The following is a 24,312-nucleotide window of genomic DNA, read 5'->3' as shown; positions in this document are numbered from 1 at the left end:
AATGCGAGAATTTGGCGGCGCGCCCTTTTTTGAGCGCTCGTATTGTGACACATGGTTGTCTGGGTAACGCATTGGTGCAAAATGCAGCATGTCGCATTTGCCGCCGGTTGCCACCGGGCCACGCCGACGGACGCTGGTCGCGCCTGGCGTCAGATTATAGAGTGCTCGCGTTTTGCTAACGTAGCGTCGCTGTACCCAGTGTGCGTGCGAGTGAACGCTACATTAGAGTATATTGGGCCCTTCTTGATGCGCTCGCGGCCGTTTTGCTAGCTCCACATATACCAAATTTGGTGTTACGTGGCACCAATGGATGACGAAATTTATGACTGGTGCAAACATGATTATCCTGACACGCGCGTCATGTAAGAACATGGTAACATACCATGCTCATAGCGTGCGCGTGGCCGTTTCACTTACTTCACGTATACTCAATTTGGTATCACGTGACGTGAATACATGATGAAGGTAAATGACACATCAAAATATGATAATCGTGACACGGAAGTCACGTACGTCATCATTTACCTCCACCTTGTACTGTTGTGCTTATTTTAAAGTGACATATCAACCTTTCTCATTCGTGCTTCGCATATCATCGATTCCCACTGTACGTGGGATCTGCCAATTTTTGTCGCTGTGTTTTACACGTGTCGCGACAAGTGTCGGTGCTCCGCAATGAGCCTGCATGTACATCAATTATGGTGACGGACACTCGTTAATGTTACTGTAATATACTGCGTTCGCCGCTGCACAAGTACCGCATCAAATGACGTGCCGTGCGCCAATTTGAAGTTGCTAGGGACTGTACACGGCAAACGCTCACGGCTATCTGGCTGTAAGTTATGATAGTACCTTGTCGTCGTTGGTTTGAAGAGATCTGTGTTTACTGTGTGTTGGCTACGACGTTGTAATAAGAGAATAATTTACTCTCATATAATGAAACACTTGCCACACAGGCTTGCTCAAATGCCACAAGGCTACTAAACGCCGCACAGGCCAAACTGCAGGAGAGTCTCTCCAAACGTCGTCCTGCTCCTTCACTCTCTACAAAAAGACGCATGAATTTCTAACATGTGCTAATTTGAATTGAGAAGTAGTAGCCAGCTTTCATATTCACTTCGGATCTACGCGCACATTTAGCAAAATTAAGGAGGACCAGTCGCATTGAGGCCGCAGTAATTGGGACACGTGTCGTAGTGGTTTTCGAAACGCCTGAATTATTAATACGTCAGCAATTAGAAGGGCACCTTAAGCGAAAAAAAAATTGCCATTCATTGGCTTCGCCTTTGTCGTTGGTGTGATGTTCTGTCTAGTGCTCGAGCACCCTGTCTCGCCTCGTGTGTGCGGCAAGCTGTCTAGTTGAGAGAAACCATGCAAGAGAGGAAGAGAGAGGCGCTTCTGTGAGGGGTCCGGGTGAAACAGTAAGCGCGTCTGACTGAGGGAAAGGAGGGAGCGAGTGGAAAGGGTGGAAAAAGGGGGCAGGTGTAGCATTCCTTTCTCTTCTTCAGAAGAACTGATATTTGAGCGAGTTGGACGACGTTGAACGTGTTGCAGCGCTGAATCCACTCATCATGTCTCTCTTCTTGACAGACCAGGTTGCTCAGACATTCTGTAATCTGGCTAACCTCCGTGCCTTTCGTTCGCTTTTTTCTCTCCCTCTGTCTTCGTCTGCCTCTGTGGAACAGTGGCTACGGCACTCTGCTGCTGACCCAATGGTAGCGGTTTTGAGCCCGGCCGCTGCGGTCGCACTTCAATAAAGGCGACCGCAGTGACCGGGCCCGTGTACTGTGCGATATCAATGCACGTTAATGGACTAACACCATATGGTCAAAATTTCCGGAGCCCTCCGCTACGGCATTTCTCATAATCATATCGTGATTTTGTGACGTAAAACCTTTGATGTTAATATTACTGTCTCTCTGTCATCAAAAGCATCGCTCTTAATAGCTTATGTCTCGATCTGGACACTAGGCTGCTATAGAGAATACTTTTTTTTTTTGCTGTGCAGACCCTGCAGCCCGAGGATCCCGGTCCGTCTGCACCACGTGGAGCTGGCCAGTCGAGGTCCCCTGGAGGAGACCAGGGCAGCACTCGCGCCACCATGGGACCTGCTGCACCAGAAGCACGCCAGGTGGGGTAGCGAGCGTCTTCTTCTGAGAAGATAAACTTTAGGCGCCTCTTCAAACGCTACAAGTGACTGTCGGCTTCGGTATCGGTGTAAACCCGAATCATTGAAAAATTCAAAGAAAGCAACGATGCAGCTGGCGTGCCTTGTAGTCCCATGCATCAAGACGCCTCTAGCGTTTGCTAAAGCACTACAAAATATATGAAGAAGTTGTTGAAATTGTTCAGTGTATGTGCTATTTATTTGTTATGCTCTAGTTTACGGAAGGGAGCTGTCTTTGATGTACACCCTAAAAAAATTGACTAATCGAGGAGTGTTTCTGCCGCACAACTAACATCGTCATCTACTTCAAGTACTTTCCTCGTGTTATCACCACGGTTTCGGTAGTTCGCGGTCGCGAACGGCGCCCACGTTATCAGTGTAACATAGCGTTCCTGGCAGGAAAGTGGCCAGCGCCGTGTTTTCAAAAAAAATGGCAGCATATCCACGGAGTGAATGATGGAGAGTGGGGCAAAGAAATCGTCCGTCCATTCGTTCTTGCTTCCGTCCGTCCATGCATCTGTCAGTGTGACCGTCCATGCGTCCATCAGCCCGTCCGTGCGTGCGTCTGTTCGTGCGTCTATCCCTGCGTTCGTCCATGCAGCCACCCCTGCGTCCGTTCATGTGTCCATCCATGCATCTGTCTATGTGTCCGTTCGTCCATCTATTCAACACTCCAAGTACCACCATCTCGCATCTTTTCATCGTATATTCCCCATATAGAAGCACCGCCATCCAGCGGACATTCCAAGGACTAAACGAGAGGTGGCACACGCACACTTTCTTACGGCTATTCACTTCCCACCTTTAACCACCTCGAGTTCATGGTATATACTAGTTCACTGTATTCATGGCACTGCAGCCGAACACTCGCTAAACCTTTCAAAAACCAAGGAGGTTACGCCCAGCGAGTATGACGTAGCAAACTTTTTCAGTCAGATAGTGCTCAATGTACATGCCAATGGCTGCTAATGGGAAATGAGAGGTGGAGAATTCGTCTTTTACTTTTTTACGACTTGCGCTTCGTATCTACATCCCATTTTTAGCCACCTCGAGTTCATTCATGGTATATTCAAGTTCATTGTATTCATGGCACTGCGACTCAACACTCGCTAAACCTTTCTAAAGCTAAGGAGGTTACACCCAGCGAGTATAACGTAGCAACCCTTTCTTGTCAGATAGTGCTCAATGTACATGCCAATGGCTGCCAATGGTGATCGCAGCCTGCGCGTTAACTAAAAGCCGAATGCTCCTGTCTCTCATTCCCCATTAGCAGCCACTGACATGTACATTGAGCACTATTTTTTATTTTTCAACAACGCACAGAAGAAGTCTCTCACCGGCACCACCTTGAAGGTCAAAATGTTATACTTGTTACATACTACCAGGGACGAACAGGTGCTGCTATAAGGAGCTTCGCCCCTAAAAGGAAACGTGAGCAAGTCAGATGACGATTATTGTTGTGTAGCAGAACTACTCCCCTTATACTCCATTTTTTTCTTAGAGCGTAATCTTTGGACACTGTTTGTTCTGTGTTCGACTCCCCCATCTGCTAATATTCGCTGATTTCAGTAAAACTTTGAACATGCGTTTTCGTCCGTACCGTGGTGATATGTGCCACTTTATACACCCATCAGCCGTTTAGTTGTTTCGAAAAGCAAAATTAAAAATTGGTTGCCAATTCTGGAATTACACTTGTAGACGCGGGCCATCCTGTATAGGGTGGCCCGCGTATAGTGTACTAGAATATGTGGTAGTGTGTTCAGGCACCCTCTCTCGCCATGCGTTGCGTGAAACGGTGCACGTGGACAAAAAACCGCTTCTCAAGGCGGTGCTGCCGTAGCATGGGCTGGCAGAATTGTCAGCTCCGCGCCGCTCTGCCTTCTCGGGGGCTGTTCAGTGACCTGTTGCTTGTTTTCGCGCCAGCATAACGAAAGTTTTTCTGGCAGTGTTTTTGCTGGCCACGCGACAGTGAGGCAATGCCGAGTCATAAGCGGCAACGACACTGTTTTGCACCTAGGTGCGAAACAGGGTATACTATTGGAAAAAAGGTGAGCAGCCATCGCTTTTCGCTGGACCCAAAAACGATGCATGGAGGAAGGTTTCAGAACAAAATTTACATCGAACGAATGGGACCTTGAACTAAAGCTGCTCTGTATGTGAGCTACACTTCAAGCCTTCATGTATTCTAGAAGACTGCGTGCATGTTATAAACGGCGAAGAAGTTCGCGTACCACATGGAAGACCAGAGCTAACGCCGGACGTCATGCCGATGTTACTGCCCAACACCCCAAGCTACTTCTTGAAGAAAGCGCCGCATCTAAGACCTCCGAGAAAGTGAAAGAACTCGGTGGTCGAATCTACCATTTCCAAGAAAACTGCAGCACCCTGTGTTGATGGTGAGGCTAGTGATTCAGGTTCATCGAAGGACCTTCCTGCTGACTACGAACCTGGGGTGGCGAACACTACAGAGACTGCAGCTTCGCTGAAACGCTTACTCAAGCTTTGTTTACCTTAAATTTACATAAGCTCGATCGCACCGCATCTCGTGTCAAAGAGAGCGGTAATTTACGTGCTGTCCCGACTTCATTTTTTCGTGAAGGGTATCAACCAGTCTCGAGAGGCAAAAGGAGAATAAAAAAAGCTGCACGCGAAAATCGGTCGGTGTTCATAAAGGTGCCACCGTGATGAAATGATCGTGAACTGATAACTCTACGAAATGGCGACGAATTTGATCGGTGTTACTGCTCACTGCAGCATGCGCCCTCTTAAATAAAGGGTTCCTTTTGACTGTACAGTGCAATAGCCCGGCCACAGCAGCAGTATTTTGGTGGGCGCGTAATCGTTCAAGGACCCAAGATTGTCAAAATTATTCCCAAGTCTTCAGCTACGGCGTACCTATCAATCAAATGGCAGTTTTGTCACCTTAGCTACATAATTACAATTACATGATGCAACTATCGGCAAAAACAGTGCCACGCGCGTAATTAAGGAAGGCGAAGCTGTCGCAGTGTGCAGACTACAACTTGATATAGCAGTAATATAACAAGAAACTTTCGGGTTTATAGATGCTCCTTCGATACCTCAATCTTCCTAATTTTTTATTCATTCATCAACCGAGCATCAAAAACTGCAGGGAGTTTCCCCAAGGATGACTGTTTCATCATCGTTGGTTAATACCTGCAGCGCATTCGGACCATGCGTTGCAGCTTTGACATTTCTGAGTGTACGCGCATGTGCTCTTGAATGTGCTGTGTTTATCTCTATTCCCTCTCTCTTCTCTATCTTTCATCTCCCCCATCCCCCTCCCATGTGCAGTGTAGCAAACCGGCTGCCTATAGGCTGCTTAACCTCCCTGCCGTCCTTTTCCTCCTATTTTCCTCACTTCTTCGTTTTGTTTTGAATGCACTACGAACACACCCATTCAGAAAGCTTTTCGCGGATGTGTCAGCAATTAAACACAAGACTACCAAGCGCGACGTATGCAAGCGCATGTCACAGGATCGAATCCCAGCCGCGGTGGCTGCGTTTTCGGTGGAGGCGCAAATACTGAGGTGCGTGTACCTAGATTCAGGTGCACGTTAAAGCACCTCAGGTGGTCGAATTTCCGGAGCACTCCTCTACGGCGTCTCTCATAATCGTATGGGTGTTTTGGGACGTTAAGCCCCTGCTATTACTAATACCAAAGCACAGGAGTGCATAAAAGGCAATGCGTGAAGTGACAGCCCAAGCTAAGGTGGCACCTTCTCGCGGCTGTCGATAACAACTGCGGCAGCCGCGGCTCCTCCCTGGACACACTACCCCATATTCTAGTACACTATATGTAATGTATGTGCCTACTCTTGTTCAATATCCCGCCTTTCCCAGCAGATGGATGCAGGGCGCGCTTTCTTTTACGAGGCGACGATCGCGCTAGCAAATTTGAGTTTCTTTTTTTTAAGGGCGAAATTTTTTAAGGTGAGGGTCTTTCCTTCCTCCCTTGGTGTATGTAGCGACCTTGCAAACATTCCACTACAGCCCATCACTGATCCACCACTTCAGTGACCATAAAGCCAATACTGTTGAGAAGTAGCCAATATGAAATGCAAGATGGTCGTGTTCTTGTATCCAGGTACGCGTTAAAGAACCATAGATTTTCCCAATGTGTCCATCCCTTGTTTGTACGTGATTGCCTATAGTTCCACATTTTAAAACTGTCCACTACTTTGTCCTTGCAAACATTTCACTACGCCCTAGCACCGGTCCATAACTTCACTGACCATACAGCCGTTATAATGAAGGTGGAACAGAAACGACCTATAGCTACCACTTACCAATAATATATATATTTATATATATGTATATATATATATTTATATAATATATATTATATATAGGCCTAGAGTCTAGCCTGATGAAGGCCAGACTCTAGGCCGAAACGTCGAAATAAACCACGTTGTGACCGCTCACGGAGGATCTATTGGACTATGTATATATATATATATATATATATATATATATATATATATATAGACATAGCGAGGAAGGAAGCGCACTGGCTCCGTAGTAAACACGGAAGCGAGAAAGGACGACGTACGAGGAAACACTTTTATTAATCACATAGGTTTCGGCTAGTGGGCCAGCCTTCGTCAGTGTGACCTATATATACATACTCTGCTGTACATACTCATCATCACCAGTCAAGTTTAGGTTGTGGGGCACATACTCGAGTCAATAAAGGAGAGTCTTGAGTGTATTCGACGCCATCTTATAAGTGGTGGAGAATGCTGCCCGGTTCCTGCGTCCTCTCGCGTTCTCGAACACCCCAGCGTCTTCTAGAACACATCCCTGGAGCTCCGTTCAGGCCACCGCTTAAACGACCTGGGTCCGGTAATGTCGCAAGCCGCCCAGTTCAGCGTGCCAGCTTCGCCACCGCTCCCACCACCAAGAAACCCTTCTCACCTGGTCACCAGCCCTCAAAAGGATCCTCCGCTGTTCGCAGGGCTTCCGGGTGAAGACGTTGAAGACTGGCTCGAGGAGTATGACCGCGTGAGTGTTATCAACAACTGGGATGAGCCTGCGAAACTCACCCACGTTGCATTCTACTTGAGCGGCGTCGCAAAAACGTGATTTTCAACCATGCCACAGATTTTCCGACATGGCCCGCCTTTACACGTCAGCTCCGCCAGATTTTTGCCAACCCGTCAGTGCGCTCAGATATCGCCAAAAAGAGGCTTGATGCACATGTTCAATGCCCTGGCGTGTCTTACACTTCTTACATCGAAAATGTTCTCGCCCTTTGCCGCCGCATCGACAACCATATGGCGGAAAACGACCGTGTGCGCCACTTGCTAAAAGGAATTGCGACTGTCGCTTTCAATGCGCTTGTGGTGCAAAATCCCCAAACCGTAGCCGATGTCGCTACCTGTCAGCGCCTTGAGGAGCTTCAGACCACTCGTGTCGTCAGCGAGTCATTCAAATGTCAGCTACTGAGAGTGCATCCGATGTCGATCCATACAGCTTCCGTTTCGTTGCTGCCACTGATTGTTTCATTTCGCCAGGAGATAGACAACTTCTAACGATCGCTTCGGATACTATAGTTAACGGTGACGTCTTCATAGCTCCATCAGTTCGCTCCAAACCTGCGGGGCTTACCATAACACCCGGCCTTGTGCGGTTTAACGACGGTAAAGCATTGGTCACCGCCTTGAATCCAACTTCTTCGCCAGTGATGCTGCCCCAGGGCACTGCTGTGAGCTGCTTCGCTGACAGTGAGCCCTTTTCGCTGGTTCCCCTTCATGCAGAATCACCACCTTTGTCTGCTACTACTGATATCAAGGCTACCACTGTTACCTTAAATGACACCATAAGTCCTCACCTCACTTCCGAGCAAAAGAGAGACCTCTTAGACCTTCTCCAAAAGCACAGCCTTTCGTTTGATGTACATTGCAAAGTTCTGGGCCGCACCTCCATTGCAGAGCATAGCATCAAAACCGAAGGCAGCTCCATTGTACGCCGCCGCTCATACCGTCTCTCTTCGGCGGAACGGCAAATCATTGAGGAAAACGTCGCTGACATGCTTAAACGGGATATTATTCGACCTTCATCCAGCTCCTGGTCGGCTCCTGTGGTGTTGGTCCGGAAAAAGGATGGCTCAGTCCGCTTTTGTGTTGATTACAGTGCGCTCAATAAGATCACGAAAAAAGACGTATATCCGTTGCCATGCATAGATGATGCCCTGGACTCCCTACAAGGCGCAGAATATTTCTCCAGCCTCGACCTCCGATGCGGGTATTGGCAAATACCTATCCGCGAAGCAGACAAGGAGAAAACAGCGTTTGCGACGCCTGACGGGCTTTACGAATTTAACGTCATGCCTTTTGGCTTATGCAACGCTCCAGCAACATTCGAGCGCATGATGATACTGTCTTACGTGGTCTCAAATGGAAAACCTGTTTATGTTATTTAGACGACATCGTCATTTATTTTTCTACTTTTCCTCAGCATCTTAAGCATTTGGACGAAGTTCTAACGTGCATTTCGAACGCTGGCCTACAGCTCAACACAAAAAAGTGCCACTTCGCCAGCACAAGCATCAAAGTATTGGGTCACCTTGTCCGCAAAGACGGCGTTCGACCCGACCCCGACAAGGTTGCTGCCGTAATTAGTTTTCTACGTCCGCACAATCAAAAACAATTGCGAAGTTTGGTGGGCCTGGCGTCTTACTTCCGCCGCTTCATCCGTCACTTTGCTGCCATTGCGGGGCCGTTACACAAGCTTCTGACAGCAGGAACGGATTTCACGTGGACTGACGAGTGCGAGTGTGCTATTCAAGCCCTTAAGCGTGCTTTGACATCAGACCCCGTCCTCCGTCACTTCGATGAGAGTGCACCCACTTTTCTGCACACAGATGCCAGCGGCCACAGAATCGGGGCTGTCCTCCTCCAGCGCGACGACACTTCACGTGAGAGAGTAGTTGCGTATGCCAGCCACGCACTAACACCTGCGGAGCAGAACTACTCGATAACAGAGCAGGAATGTCTCGCTGCGGTTTGGGCCATCCAGAAATTTCGACCTTATCTGTATGGACGCCACTTCACTGTGGTTACCGACCACCATGCCCTATGCTGGTTGTCCTCGCTGAAGAATTTGTCTGGGCGCCTCGATCGCTGGATACTGCGTTTGCAAGAGTTCACTTTTGACGTTGTGTACAGGTCCGGCAAACAGCATCAGGATGCTGACGCTCTCTCTCGCTGCCCTCTGCCACTTTTATCTCCAACCACGCATCCTCAATGCCCCTCAGGTGATCAAGCGGCTTCCTCTTCACTCACGTTATCACCCCTGGCAGTTGCTGGGTCACTACCTTTAAACAGCAGCGCCCAGTTTGCCGCGTACCAACGTGACGACCCCTACTGTAACCGCATCATCGGATACTTGAATGGCTCGCCTTCTCCACCTAATGCCAGACTACGTCGTCAGCTACGGCTGTTCAAGCCAGAGAACAATGTCCTGCAGCACTATACTTACAATGCGGATGAGCTTCGGTGGGTGCCAGTACTTCCCCGTTCGCTGCGAAAACAAGTTCTCGAAGCATTGCACGACGACCCATCAGCTGGACACTTAGGATTTCAAAAGACCAACAACCACGTTAGGAGCCGTTTCTTCTGGCCTGGTCTTTCTACCTTTGTGGCTAATTATGTCGCTTCTTGCGCACTTTGTCAACGCCGGAAACGACCAACTTCAGCTCCTGCTGGCTTATTACAACCCATTCCATGTCCCGACACACCTTTTGTCGTTGTCGGAATAGACCTCGTCGGGCCACTTCCCGTAACGCCAGCGGGCCACCGCTGGATCGTCACAGCCGTCGACCACCTCACACGATACACGGAGACCGCTCCTCTACGTACTAGCTCTGCTTCAGACGTTGCCGCCTTCTTTTTAGAAGCCATTGTGTTGCGTCATGGTGCACCTCGCGCGTTGTTGAGTGACAGAGGCAAGGCCTTCCTGTCAACAATTCTGGACGAAATCCTAAAAACTTGTGGCACAGTTCATAAGACCACATCCGCTTACCACCCGCAGACAAATGGCCTGACAGAGCGATTCCACCGTACTCTAATCGACATAATATCCGTGTACATCGAACCGAACCACGATAACTGGGACAAAATCTTGCCGTTCGTAATGTTTGCACACAACACCGCTGTTCAACGAACCACCGCGTATTCACCTTTCTTCCTCGTCTATGGTCGTGCGCCGACATTCACTATTGACGCCTCTTTCTTCAATGTAACGACAAAAACGTCCATGACCACGACAGAAAATTTCGTCTCCAGGCTCGCTGACGCACGGCAACGTGCTCAACTCAACACGGAGGCCAGTCAACTAGACCGCAAGCAACGCTATGACAGCTTTCGTCGAGACGTCACCTTCCGTCCTGGAGATTAAGTACTACTTTGGACGCCTGTTCGTACACCCGGATTGTGTGAAAAGTTTCAGTCACGCTTTCTCGGACCTTACGTTGTTAGTGAACGAGCATCCCCTGTCAATTACCTTCTCACTCCCGTCGAGGGTTCCTCGGACCGTCGTTACCGTGCATCTGAGATAGTTCACGTTTCACGTCTTAAACCCTCTGTTCGTCGAACCTTTCCCGCCTAAGTCTCGGCCGGGCCGGCCGCTCAAGTGCGCGGGGAAAATAAGTGTGAGCATCATTACTCGTTCCATCTTTTCATCTGTACATACTCATCATCACCACTCCAGTTTAGGTGGTGGGGCACATACTCGAGACAATAAAGAAGAGTCTTGAGTGTACTCGACGCCATCTTACAATATATATATATATATATATATATATATATATATATATATATATATATATATACACACATACATACATACAGACATATATCACTATTGGGCCATATTTGTGGATGGTTCACAGTTTAGCGATGAAACCCCTTAAGCGCTTCGCACCACTCATCATTATTCACTCCGTGGATATGCTTTGATTTTTTTTCCGCTACGCACATCATGTTAGTCGTCGTTGACATCGAGTCTTACTCAAGCATGCACAATATATGTACTGAGCGACGAGGAGTTAAATTCAGGGCACGTCAGATGTTTCATGCGCCGGCAGGTCGAAATTGAGAGGTCATGCTTCTGCGCTCAGATAGTAGCTGCAATGACATCGTCAACTTGGTTTTTAGACGTCATGAGAGGCATGTGAGCTATGTTTACACCCTTTCCAGCCGTCGCAGTGTGTAACGGATGTCGTGACGTCATCGGGTACGAATTTTGTGACGTCATTCGATACTCGCCACGGAGGACGGAGCAGCCCCTTTCTTGGTTTTGATTCATTGTTAGTTGTTTAATTACAATTATTAACGAGTGTCTGGGCAAAATCAACTACCCCATCTATTGCTGAACTGTCAATAATATTTGAAAACAACACTGTGTCAGTATGGTCAAAAATTTACCAGAGCCCTCCTTTAAGGAGTATAGCCGGCGCCTTTCTTGTGCGCCAGCATCTCGTCATATCAAGTCAATAAAATAGCAAGAAATAAGAAGTAAAAATAAGTGACTGACAGTAATTGAGAAGTAATTGACAGTATTTAGAGGGTGCATGATCGCTATTGAAAATATCTTTTTTTTATTGATATGATATATGATATGATATGATATATGACCGAGTAATGACCGTAAATCATCTTTACAACTACTGTTTGACGCTGTCTTACTGCGTGGCGAATAAGAATAATAACTCATTTTATAATGACCTATCGATGCTACAAAAGACATCTCACTGGCACGATACACGTTTCCCAGAAACGTGGTCTGTTCCAATGCCGCGGCATAACTATGCTTCTCAATCGATAACTTATACACTGCCCCATCTATTGAATAAATTTGCAGATAACGCTATTGATATTGTCACGGGCTAAGTAGATGTCTGAGGATGACGACGACGAAGTGCTGTGGGGAATGTGCTCGGACTGCACCAGCGTTGTACGCATTTGCTCGCTCGACCTGCACCAGCGTTGTACGCATTTGCTTGCAGTTAACTTGCAACTTGACTCGTGCAAATGTCGCTTTGAGCAACGCCAAATCTGCGTACTCGGCCATCTTGTTGACGCTGCGGGCGTTCAACCAGACCCCGCGTAAGTTCGAGCAGTTCGGGACTTCCCCACACCCCGCTCAGCCAAGGACGTCCGAAGTTTTCTGGGACTGTGCTCCTATTTCCGTCGTTTTGTCGAGAAGTTTGCTGAAGTAGCCCCTCCTCCAAGCGGCCTCCTCAAAACGGATGTCGCATTCACCTGGGGCCAACAGCAAGCAAACGCCTTCTCGTCGCTCGTTGAGATTCTCACCAATCCACTAGTCCTAGCACACTTCGACCCATCTGCCGCCACGGAGCTTCGTACTGACGCCAGTGGCCACGGCATAGGCCCAGTGCTGGCGCAGCGACAACAAGGAATGCTCCGCGTCGTCGCGTACGCAAGCCGACTGTTGTCGCGCTCGGAACAAAATTATTCGATCACAGAACGCGAGTGCTTAGCTCTCGTCTGGGCAATTGCGAAATTCCGACCGTACCTCTATGGCCGACCATTCTCAGTTATTACGGACCACCATGCGCTTTGCTGGCTCTCCTCACTCAAGGACCCTACGGGACGCCTTGGTCGCTGGGCGCTGCACTTACAAGAGTACACTTTTTCCGTATCCTATAAATCTGGACAACTTCACAAGGATTTCGACTGCTTGTCCCGTTACCCAGTCGATCCCCCTGACATGATGGAAGATGGACAAGAGGTCCTCGTTCTTTCAATTACCGGCTTCACCGATATAGCTGCTGAACAACGCCGCAACCCCTCTTTGCGTGCTATTATGAATGGTCTGCACTCCCCCCATCCTGACCACTCCTTACAACTGTTCGTTCTTCACAACGACATCTTGCACCGCTGCAACGCCCGCCCAGATGGTGCTGAGCTTTTACTCGTTGTTCCTGCGCATCTTCGCTCAGACGTTTTGGCCCAGCTCCATGATGCCCTCTCCGCTGGACACCTAGGGGTGTCACGCACGTATGACCGCGTTCGCCGCCGATTCTTTCGGCCTGGCCTCTACCGTTCTGTGCGACAGTACGTTGCGGCATGCGACCTCTGCCAGCGCCGCAAGACACCTGCTCTGGGACCTGCTGGTACCCACCAGCCCATTAAAGTACCAGGTGAGCCATTTTTCCGAGTTGGCCTCGATCTTCTAGGACCTTTTCCCGTGTCGGCCACCGGTAATAAGTGGATTGCTATTGCTACCGACTACGCAACGCGGTATGCCGTTACACGCGCCCTCTCCACTAGCTGCGCTACTGATGTAGCTGATTTCCTTCTTCATGACATCATTCTGCGTCATGGTGCTCCTCGTCAGTTGATCACCGACCGCGGCCGCTGTTTTCTATCTAAAGTAGTCGATGAGCTCCTGCGATCCTGCTCTACCCACCACAAGTTCACTACAGCGTACCACCCATAAACCAACGGCCTCACGGAATGCCTCAACCGTATCCAGACGAATATGTTAGCGATGTACATCTCCAAGGATCACAAAGATTGGGACATTCACTTACCTTTTGTTACCTTCGCATACAACAGTTCACATCACGATACAGCTGGATTTTCACTTTTTTACCTACTGTTTGGTTATGACCCGCCTTTGCCCATGGACACCATGCTCCAATCTGACGCCCCCTCATCGACTGCTTATGCTCGTGATGCCCTGGCCCGAGCTGACATCGCCCGCCAAGTCGCCCGGGATCGGTTATATGTCTCGCAGCTTAACCAAAATAGTGCTTACGATCGCCCGCACCGCGACGTACAGTACTCGATGGGGTCGCTCGTCTTGCTGTGGTTACCATCGCGTCGTGTTGGTCTCTGCGAAAAACTGATGTCCCGTTACGTTGGCCCCTACCGCGTCATACGCAAGGTCACTAGCGTGACCTATGAGATAGCTCCACTCCATACCACATCAGTACCAGCTTCAGTCCCGACCGATATAGTGCACTTCTCACGGCTTAAAGCATACTACTCACGCCCCGAGAATTGATCGCACCGGGACGGTGCTTCTGCCGCCAGCGGGTAATGTCACAGGCTAAGTACATGCCTGATGATGACGACGACGAAGTGCTGTGGGGAACGTGCTCGGACTGCAGCAGCGTTGTACGCATTTGCTCGCCAGTATATTCATTGTGTATACTTTATTCCCCGTAACATCATTGTTACGATGCATGTCGCCCTCTCACAATATATATCGCCTGCCAAATAACTGCTTGCAAAGCGTATTTTTGACGCCTCACTGTGTTATTTCTGAAATTTGATATATGTTGCCCACCAAACAACCGTTTACTAAGCGTATTTTCTGCCACCTGATTATGTTATTTCTAATTGTGTGTAATATGTATATTGTTTATATTTGTGTTGATGTACACTTTTGAAATGAATTTGACCATGAACTGTCTCATCTGAGAGGACGTTTTGATTGTAGGTATCAGTGTTTCTTGGTGGTCTTGATTTTTTGGTATTTTCGTGGGTCATTCGCGATCATCTCTGCGTACAGTACTGCTATTTCTGTTTATTTTGTGCCACTGAAGACTCTGTGATTCTGTGGTGTGTTTTCCAAAGCTGTCAATTCAGAGGCGTCCGCCTCGTCAAGCTACTTCTCACAGTAGCTTTTTGCGGCCGCTCCATTCTTTTATGGAAAAGGAAAATGAAGATTTGATTTGATTTGATTTGATATATAAGGAGATGTTGGTGCACAAGTATGGCGCCGGCTACTCTTTAGCTCTTGAGTGAAAGTTGGACATGTATCTTAAAAGAAAACATACGAAAAGGTGCATGGAAGATAGAACACTCAAGCACACATATGCAAAAATACATAAGTATATATCACAATTCACAATGATAAGGAAATGTTCCAAAGTCAACGAATGAAGTCTCTGATAATGTCCCTCCTTAATATTCGATCAAACTAGCACAAAAACAGCAGAGCACACGCCTGCTTCTTATGAAGATGTATTTGCTCGTGTGTACAAAGCAGGCGACACGTCATTCACTTCAGAACACACATATGATGGGTGTCATATGATACTGCACATAATAAGTACATGTGTTATGCAAATGAAAGAACGTTATTTCTTAGTACTTGTCAGCAGTTCCGCTGTCTTGTAAGAAACGTGTTAGCGCTTTTAAAGCGGGCGTCTGTAAAACTCGAGCTGGCCATGGACCCAGAAGTTTCTTCATGCTAAAAGGTTTGCGGTGTAATGTCAACAGTTCCGATTTGAGACGCCGTGTCATGGTGTGGACAGTCTATGAGAAGGTGACATACGTCTTCATCTATAAGTCCACATTTGCATTCGGGAGGTTCAGTTCTGCCAATTCTGTGCAAAAAATATCTTCAACTAATCTTGAGCGATTACAAGTAATTCGAAATGATGCCGAAGAAGTAATAGTGAAGACAGTGCATACGAAATGGTTTTCAGTTTTCATCGTCACCTTGTCTTAACACACGCTAAGGGGCCCTAAGCAGCCTTTTCGTAAAGACACACTCTTTCAAGTTATTCACTCATATCGGTTATTCAATTGATACCGTACCAGTACTATTGAATCGTATGATAATCTAATCCGCTTCAAAACACACAGATGCCTGCTGATAAATCATCGGCCGTCGCAGAAACCGACGCTTCACCTGGAAGAAATGTCACCGCATCGCTGGAGTCCTTGTTGTCCTTGTGCGAATTGCGCCGAAAAGGGCTTTAGGGGAAGTAGTTCTGGAAGGTTCGAAAAGTTTTGCGACCGTCTGCAATAAAAGTAATTCAAATACATAATCGTGTACTCCAGTCATAAGGCTTGCGGCCCTGTGTAGCGCAGACACATGCACAAACGATGCAATAGACGAAGGCACCTCATCGAGTGTGACCATGTACATGTTTCCCAGACATGTACTGTTTACTAAGCTTGCCGCTTTGCCTTGTGTAATGGCATTAACTACAACCTGTCAAGACCTACTCGCAAATTTCATGTGCATTCTAAGTATTACACTTCTTTTATCACAATTATCTTTTTTTAATGACGCGTCCTTTGCAACTCCTGTATGAATGCATTCTTTGTACTTGCCAAGTGTGTTTGTTCAATGCTGTTACGTGCACCTTGTTTGTAATTACTCCAAATTGTTATTTACGAACTGTACACTTTTCTATATCTCTATTATATGTGTGAACTACCTGCAAGAATCCCCGTTGAGATTGATAGCGTGACTGAAATCAATAAATGATTAAATAAAAAATAAATAGAAGAGTCTTTACAGGCGTTTAGGGCGTCAACACGAGTGATGCAGAAAAAAAAAGATTAGTTGACTATCATGACGGCACAGGTCGTCCAAATTTGTGACGTAACATTGATGTGGCACAATGACATCATGATGTGACGTGGTCGCTTAGCTAAAGGTGGGCCGATTGGCGAGCCAGCGTGAAATTCGCGTTGGGTGCAGAATGCTTTCGGAGGACGGCGGGGTAGGATCAGTACAGTTGACATAAAATAAATAAATAAATAACAAAACAATGCTTTTCCACTTTTGAATCCTACTGGTGAATGCATAATCTACGCTGTGAGTTTTATTTTGTCCCTGCGTCAGCCGGACAACAGCTTGACAAGTGCCTCTGCTTTCTTTCCGGGGCAAAAACAGAACGTGAGCGAGCTACGGTACTTAAGCGTACATATCACGCGACAGAAGCTGGCGCGTGGAAACAAGAAGACCCCGACAGGCACTCCTGAAGTGTTCAACCACGCTATCAAGCTTGCTGTCCTGCCGACGCTCTGCTGCCTTTCGCTCTACTTAGAGACCGCGTGCCACCTGCACACGAACCACGACGACGTGCTGTAGACAATGACGATGTACACGATAGAAGCGCACGCATGAGAGAAGTCACAGCGAGATACACAACGTTTAAATTCAACTGCTGACATAAGTGTAAAAAAGAAGATAGTCGAATCATCTTGCGATAAAGCATTGTTGTGCACAAGACAGTTTCGACAGCAGATATTGTAAAAAAAAAACGAAAAAGAGAAAGAGAGAACCGTTGAGCAATAGAGAGAGAGAGAAAGAAATAGACTATATATATATATATATATATATATATATATATATAAAGAATAGTCATTAAGAAATTCGCCTGCTGCTTCTTTGAGTCAGACAGCCTTTGTGTGACAAGATGAACGCTACTACGCCCGTTAAAGCGCGTTAAGATAACCCATCACTTCATTGAAACTGGTAGGTTCATGCAGCCCGACCGAGGCGGTAACGATGGGTCAACTATGGCTACTCGATCGCTTCTTGCATGGCTTGTTAGAACTGTTCTATTTAGCGGAGTCTGCCGACTACATTCTGTCCTCTGACGTCACAGCATTAGTTTCGGTGGCTCGCCTGTGTGTGTCATTTAGCTCGCAAGTCTGCGCGAGGTAGCATGCTCGACTCGTGGCAGATACGGTCGTGCATATGTAGGAAAGAAATGCAACAGAGTGCTGTTTCGTATTTATTTATATTGAAGTCTTCATAGCAGGGCGGGCAGAATAGAAGAATACAAGGTAAAATAAACATTTTCGCACACCGTAACGACATTACAAAATAAAAATGTTTTAGGTACAAGAAGAAGTGAAGTGAACCAAAACAAGAGCAGGAGATTGCGCTGTGAGAAAGTTCAAGTTTGTTTATGTTGTAACAATACTGATTGTTGGCCTAGTTAGTACTTGCTTAATAACATGCTTGTGCTTGTCCTGTGTTCCTTTACTTTTCTTCGTGTTATTTGCGGCCAAAGCATGTCATGTGTTTATGTTACCGTACTTATACAAACGAACTTGCATGTAGCATACAGAATATGCACGGCGCAATGTAAAAAACTGTTATAGCTACTTCCCATTATTATAGCAGCAAGAAGTAATACTGCGAGCAATCAACACAAATAAATGCTATCTGGAGACAGGGCGTTATCTTAAATAGAAAGCGATTGCATAGCTGTTGAAACACTGTCTTTCTACAAAGTATAATAAATATTTGGAAACAGGGGTGTGCAATTACAAAAAAATTACGGCTTGTTGTGTCTTAGCGACGTCAATAAATATGTATAAATAACCACCCCTTTCCCACTACGGCGTCTGTCACTGTCCACATTGTTGCTTTGTGACGTTAAATTGAATCATTTAAAAAAATGAGCCGGTGAGTACGTCATATAAGTCAAAAGCTAAGCTTTCCCTATGCATTCACTGAAGGCAGCTCGAAAGCCAAAGCCCTCTTCTCCTTCTCAGTCGATTGCTCTTTACCTTTTTCCTCCCCACTTAGAGTTCTCTGGACTTTGTTTTAAAGTAGTGCCTCTGAGAAAATGCCCACGATTTACCAAGCGACTATACCGTGTGATGCCGTCATCATGTGACGTCATATTATGTAACGTCAGAATGCCCTCACAATGACATCATAACTGGCATCTAAAGTTTTGGAGTCATGGGACATCATCGCTATCATATTTTGCACGATGTGGCGTTGACGCCAGCGCCGCTGCTGATTGCGATTTTTCTTCTTTTACTAATCCAGTACTTAATGAATCAATGACTCAGTAAATTCACATTTTGAAGGAAAAAAAGCGCTGTAAAACAGACGAGGACTAAGGACACAATGTTGAACTACCGACTGGCCTAAGTTTCGCTTCTAGTTTGGTCAATCTATTTTGTCAAACTGCTTGGCCGAACTCGTGATGCACTATTTTGCAATTGCCACTGAAGTGGCTTTGTGGCGTGTCATATGGGTATGCAGTCAGCAACCAGCTTGGCAAGCAGCGTGAGCAGTGCCAGCAGTAACGACAGCAGCGGAGGCCGAGAAGATGGCCGTCAGGGAGCGGCGGGAGCGTCTTCGGCCTCGACGGGAGCCATGGTCCAGCGAGAGGACATTCTCGTGCTCACCCACGACGTGCGAGCCTTCAAGGAGGCCCTGGGGAGGCTCAGGAAGACCTTCGCCCCGGAGGCACATGGTGAGGATCGTATGGTGTCTTGATGACGTCACTGGAAATCAGGTCCGTAGCCAGGAGGGGCCCTAACGGTTGTCTCCCCCCCTTCTCCTACCGAAATACGTATGGAGGGAGTGTTTCACCAAGAAAAAATTTGAAAAATGTTTTTCAAAATCTTAAAAAAGTGTCGTCTTCTCCCTCCGAAAAAAATTCCTGGCTACAGGCCTGCTTGAAATAAATGCGAGGTAATCGCCCTTGCTACCACTAGCGACACCTTTGTTGTACTTATCACCTTCACGTAATTCCGGGGTGTGACGAAATCTCGTCTGGTCGGTATGAAAGATCGGTGATAATACTAAAGGGCACCTTGCCATGGTGAAGGATATTTACTAACCTTTCGGTTGTGACACAGGATTCTCGTTCACAGCGAGTGCTAACAATGGGACGAACGATCCGACATGAATGTCGAAACCTTAGTACAAGTTGACGTTGGTCGAGCGTCCTTCAGTGTTATCACCAATCATCATATCTCCGCCTGTATACTATCACCCTGATCTGAGTCATAGTTATCACCGTCGCCGTTACTGCGCATCCCTGTCTGCCTCTTTCTCTTTTTCACACTACGAAGTGATCGCGTAATTTTCAAACTGTCCGTTTCAACCAACTTTAGTATCACTTTGACCATCATTGTCATCATTTCAGAATCACCCCACTCTCATTAGCTCCACCCCTTCTTCACTTACTATCAAATTGCTGCTATGAGAATCATGATAATCCAATTATGTCACCTTCATCACCGCCACCAACACACTATCTAAATTCACACCTTTCACTCCCATCTTTTTTTTCCCCAGTACAGTGCAGCCGACTTGGCTCTGCTGTGATTACCTATAGGCACCCGGCAATGCAGTTTACGTGATATGATGGTAGCGCCAGAACACACAGCCTAGCGAGTAGACGCAGCAAAACCAAACTTGCACGTGCATATCATTTTATTTTTTAGTTGTGAGCAAAGGGGTCACGGTTGATTATGTAAGCACCCAGGAAGTGTTCTTTGAAAACGTGCCAAAAAGGGCATTGACACTTCAGCGTGCCACTGTGTTCAGCGAGCGTTCGATTTTCTTAGTAACCCTGGCGGTCGGTAGTAACAATGTTGAGGTGGCCCAAAGAGCTTCGTCGCGCCCTCTGGTTCACTGCCGGGTGCCTATAGCTGCCCTTCGTTTACAGCTATTTCTTGCGAAAACACGCCAGACCTTTATGCTCACTCATGCAGGGCTGGCACGTGCACTGCAGCTGGCATTGCTAGTCGTAACGAGGTCCGCATGTTTCACTACACCTGTAGTGCAGAGTGTGGTGTGGGTAGCATTCGAGCGCTGGCAGTTCCTGTCGCAATATGTGAGGAACATTGCCTCAACTGTGGATAGCCAAATCTCCAAACATGGTTGACGTTGCCCCAACATGAAGCTTCACTCACAAGTCGCATTAGCTGGTATCTTAATTGTTGGGGAATTTTTTTTCGACGACCTTCGTGCTCTTTGTCTTGTACCTACTATCTGCCAGTATGAAGTTCATGCGTTTTCCTTTTTTTTAACGAGATTGCGTGAAAGAGCTCGTTTCGCAAAAAAATTCGGGCGTCAGAACTGTTGATTGTGACCGGAAAAAATCAAGAACAATCCAAATACAATGAATGAAAAAAACAACCATGGGTCAGATGAGGGGGGGGGGGGATGAACAAGGGTCCTTTGGGTCCATGCGGAAATCAGACCCATGTTGTTTGCGTGGCAAGCGGCCATTGCACCACATGGCCACGTGTCTGGTTGTGAATACAGTGAAAAGAACTTCCTCTGCTTGGAAATGCAGTGAAACTAGCTTTCATGCTTTACAAAACGCACACGCCCTATATACATGATATATGGCAGTAATAATGCGTGGTACAGGCGCCCATTGCCAGCGGGTGTCAGGACATCTGATTATAACGATGGCTTCGTGGTATAGAGTCGTTCATCCACAACAAAAGGCACACATGCTACTGCGCCTACTTTCTTAAGGCCACGTGGTGGGTGCATAGAACGTTCGAAAAGGTCTCGTGCACAAAGTGCTTGAAGTACGCACTAGGAACAAGATATCGCTATCGCGTTAAACTCCTGAAGACTAAGCTTTACGGTCACCTAACTTATTTTGTTTTATTTCTTTAGATACGTGGCTGTGCAGAGGCGTTAGCATTAAACAAATACAGTGCAATTTCTGTACCAAAGAACAGGTATCAGGCACTCGACCTCCAGCAGCAGGGATTGCTTGAAAAAAGTATATTGGCCATACTGTTGGCTACACCAGGGGCGTAGCCAGGGGGTGGCACACCGGGCACGTGCCCCACCCCCCAAACTTTTTGCTCGCCATGGCATAAAGAGTAAAAAATGGTTCATTTTAAGAAGGTGCCCCTCCCGAAGTCAAAGTTATGCCCCCCCCCCCCCCCCCCCATCAAGAAAAAAAATCTGGCTGCGCGCTTAGGCTAGATGGGCTGTATAAGTAGTGTTGTCATCAAATTTGCCTACAAACAAGTTTGTATACTGTTACCTTGCAATATTCTTTGTTTGCAATATTTGCTTTGGATTGCTTTATTTGCAATATTGTAACGATACAACGGTGTGGGAACGTTAACACCTGAAATTATCCGTCGACCAAGTTCCGGAAGATAGATGTCATTAGGTAAAGATTGCGTCAAAACCGTTTGTGTTACGATATGTATGCCACTGCAGGAGTCATTACACACTAGCTGTGGTCGTGCCTGGGGCAGGCGCGCCTTCAGCGTATTAAAAAAATCAGCGATCTAGAGTAATCGTCGCTGATCGTAAAGCTACCTTGTTCATCAAGGAAAATGTCTGTTCACCCAATTCGTAATTCTTAACCTGGCGAAGCTTCCAGCAGCCTGCTGAGGTAGCGATGCGTATTCAAGAAACTCGTGAAAGTCTTGCACGACCAGCTGTTTTTGAGACCTCTGATAAGTGCTTGGCAAGTTTGTAAAGCTGCGTAAGTTCGAGTGGGTTATGCATAAGACACGGATACAAAAGAGACATAGACAGCACAAGCTCTAAGTTCAAACCACGTTTATTTCGAAACGCGCAAGAATATATGCCATCACGAATCACAACAATCTCTCGCATCACGCTCATATCATGACAGTAAAGAATCTTTTTGACTATCAAGAAAAACCATTCGTACTACTGATCCGAATACCGTATTTGTCGACAGTAATGACCCTCCAAGAACCAAATAACTAAATAAATAAATGAATAAAACTTGATGGTACAGTAATTCAGTCATTTAGAAAACAACAATATGTAATATGAATACCAAGGTGCGACATCTGGTAAATACATCAATTTCTACCCTGTGAATGCTGACGCTATCATGGCGAGTGCGATATGATGAAGCTGCGTTAAGGAAAGATAATTCCTTGTCATGGCGGCCTGGAAACTTTTGGCTTGCATTCAACGAGCTTACATATCCAGTGGTTGACTGAGCATCCGTTTCCCATGGCAGAAAAGCAGCGACGTGAGACGCGGCTGGTGGCCGCGCACGAGCGGCTGGGCCAGGTTCTGCGCATCCTCCGCTCCATCCTAGAGAAGTACCCGCCCATCCAGTCGGCCGAGCTGCTGGTGGCTGCCTCGGCGCTCATACAGCGCGTCAAGGGACACGACTACGGGCCCGGAGGGTCGTCCTCATCGCAAGCATGCTTCGAGGCTGTAGACCACCTGGCTCTCGCGTTCAGCAGCAGGTAAGCACGAGACGACGAGTGGGGGCCACACATACTATCAACATCAAATGAAACCCGAACAGCGGCAAGCCTTTACGGTGATATAATGCGCTTCGTATACAGTCATCATCATTTACAAGCGCGCATCCTGTTCGGTGGCTCTTGCCCATAGTGATAAGTGGATGGTGCGTGCTATACCATCACGTAAGCTTGCTGCTGTGCAGGTTTCATTTGACACAGATAGTATAGTGGTCAACACTCATGTAGACACTTGCGACAGGCTGTTTCCTCACGAAGAAAAACATGCAAAAAAATTCGGCAGATCCCACGTACCTGAGAATGGACGTTATGGGAAGCATGCGGAGGGAAGATAACGTGTTGCAATTTTTTTTTGAGCAACACGTCATGAATTGGCGCTAAATATACGTACAGATGTTGCACGCACATATTTGTTCAAGAGTTGCAGATGTTTATATAACTAGTTGTTTGCACTTACGCAACGATGCCAACTGGAGCATGCGTATTAGCAACGCCAGAAGCTGACATGAAGTGCTGATGCTCGCGAAGATGCTGGCCCTAAACACTGCTACATAAATCAACTTTAGCGCATGACAATTAACCACAATTGACGTTAACCTGACGTACAGCTGTATCAAAAGAGTACATATGTAATGTTTATAAAATTGGGTAGGCAGCACTGCAACCACTATTGACATCTCATGAAGATAAGCGTCTATTTGAAAAGTAGTTCCGAGAAGACCTGGCGTATATAGCTTTGGGGTAAAATGCTTCATTGCCACGCAGAATGCCTAAATTTGATTCCAGCTGGGACCCTAACATTTATTCTTCGCATTCGTCGGGTTGACGCTACCGATGTTAGGTATTTCTTAACGCTCGTGCATTAAAATCTCCCATGTGTGTTTTCGTCGTTCCTGGGTATATACTAAGTGTCAATCACCTGTGGCACATACCCACATACCAGCGGCACATACCCGCATACCAGCGGCACATACCCGCCCTTGGGTATGTGGCACTGTCTGGTGGGAAGTGTTTGACGATGTACACGACGGGATTGTTACATTATTCTTTTCTTAATCGGTGCGTGATATTCATCAAACCATCTTACCCTCTCATGCTAATTTTGGTTCACGCCAAGTAAATAGGGTGACCAAAAAACGCACTGAGCATTTTTGTGTTAATACTCTTTTAGCGCCCGCGCAGGAGAGATCATACTTCCTGATGTCGAAACGCGAGAGGCAACAACCTTTGGAGCACTTCCAGCACGAGTTCTTCACGCCAAGTTGCGGGACTATGAAGACCACCAAATGGTATGGGTGAATAAAAATAGCTTGCCGTTAGCAAGCTTCACTATGCTTGGTGGCCTCGTGGTTT

General features: G+C 47.0%; 1 protein-coding gene across 2 annotated transcripts in view; it reads left to right on the top strand.

Moving 5' to 3' along the window:
* LOC119181597 (rho GTPase-activating protein 45-like) overlaps nucleotides 1-24,312 on the top strand; it is a 255,502-nt gene that overhangs the window by 148,375 nt on the left and 82,815 nt on the right. For both annotated transcript variants that reach the window (XM_075875919.1, XM_075875918.1), the window contains 3 exons: nucleotides 2,009-2,131; nucleotides 18,977-19,190; nucleotides 22,707-22,941. In XM_075875919.1, the coding sequence (XP_075732034.1) occupies nucleotides 2,009-2,131; nucleotides 18,977-19,190; nucleotides 22,707-22,941 (572 nt within the window). The remainder of the gene's footprint in view (nucleotides 1-2,008; nucleotides 2,132-18,976; nucleotides 19,191-22,706; nucleotides 22,942-24,312) is intronic.

Source organism: Rhipicephalus microplus, chromosome 10 (genome assembly GCF_043290135.1).
Source record: "Rhipicephalus microplus isolate Deutch F79 chromosome 10, USDA_Rmic, whole genome shotgun sequence".
In the NCBI taxonomy this organism is placed as follows: Eukaryota; Metazoa; Arthropoda; class Arachnida; order Ixodida; family Ixodidae; genus Rhipicephalus; species Rhipicephalus microplus.
Note: the sequence above shows the minus strand (reverse complement) of the source record. Positions and strands in the feature narration are given on the sequence as shown.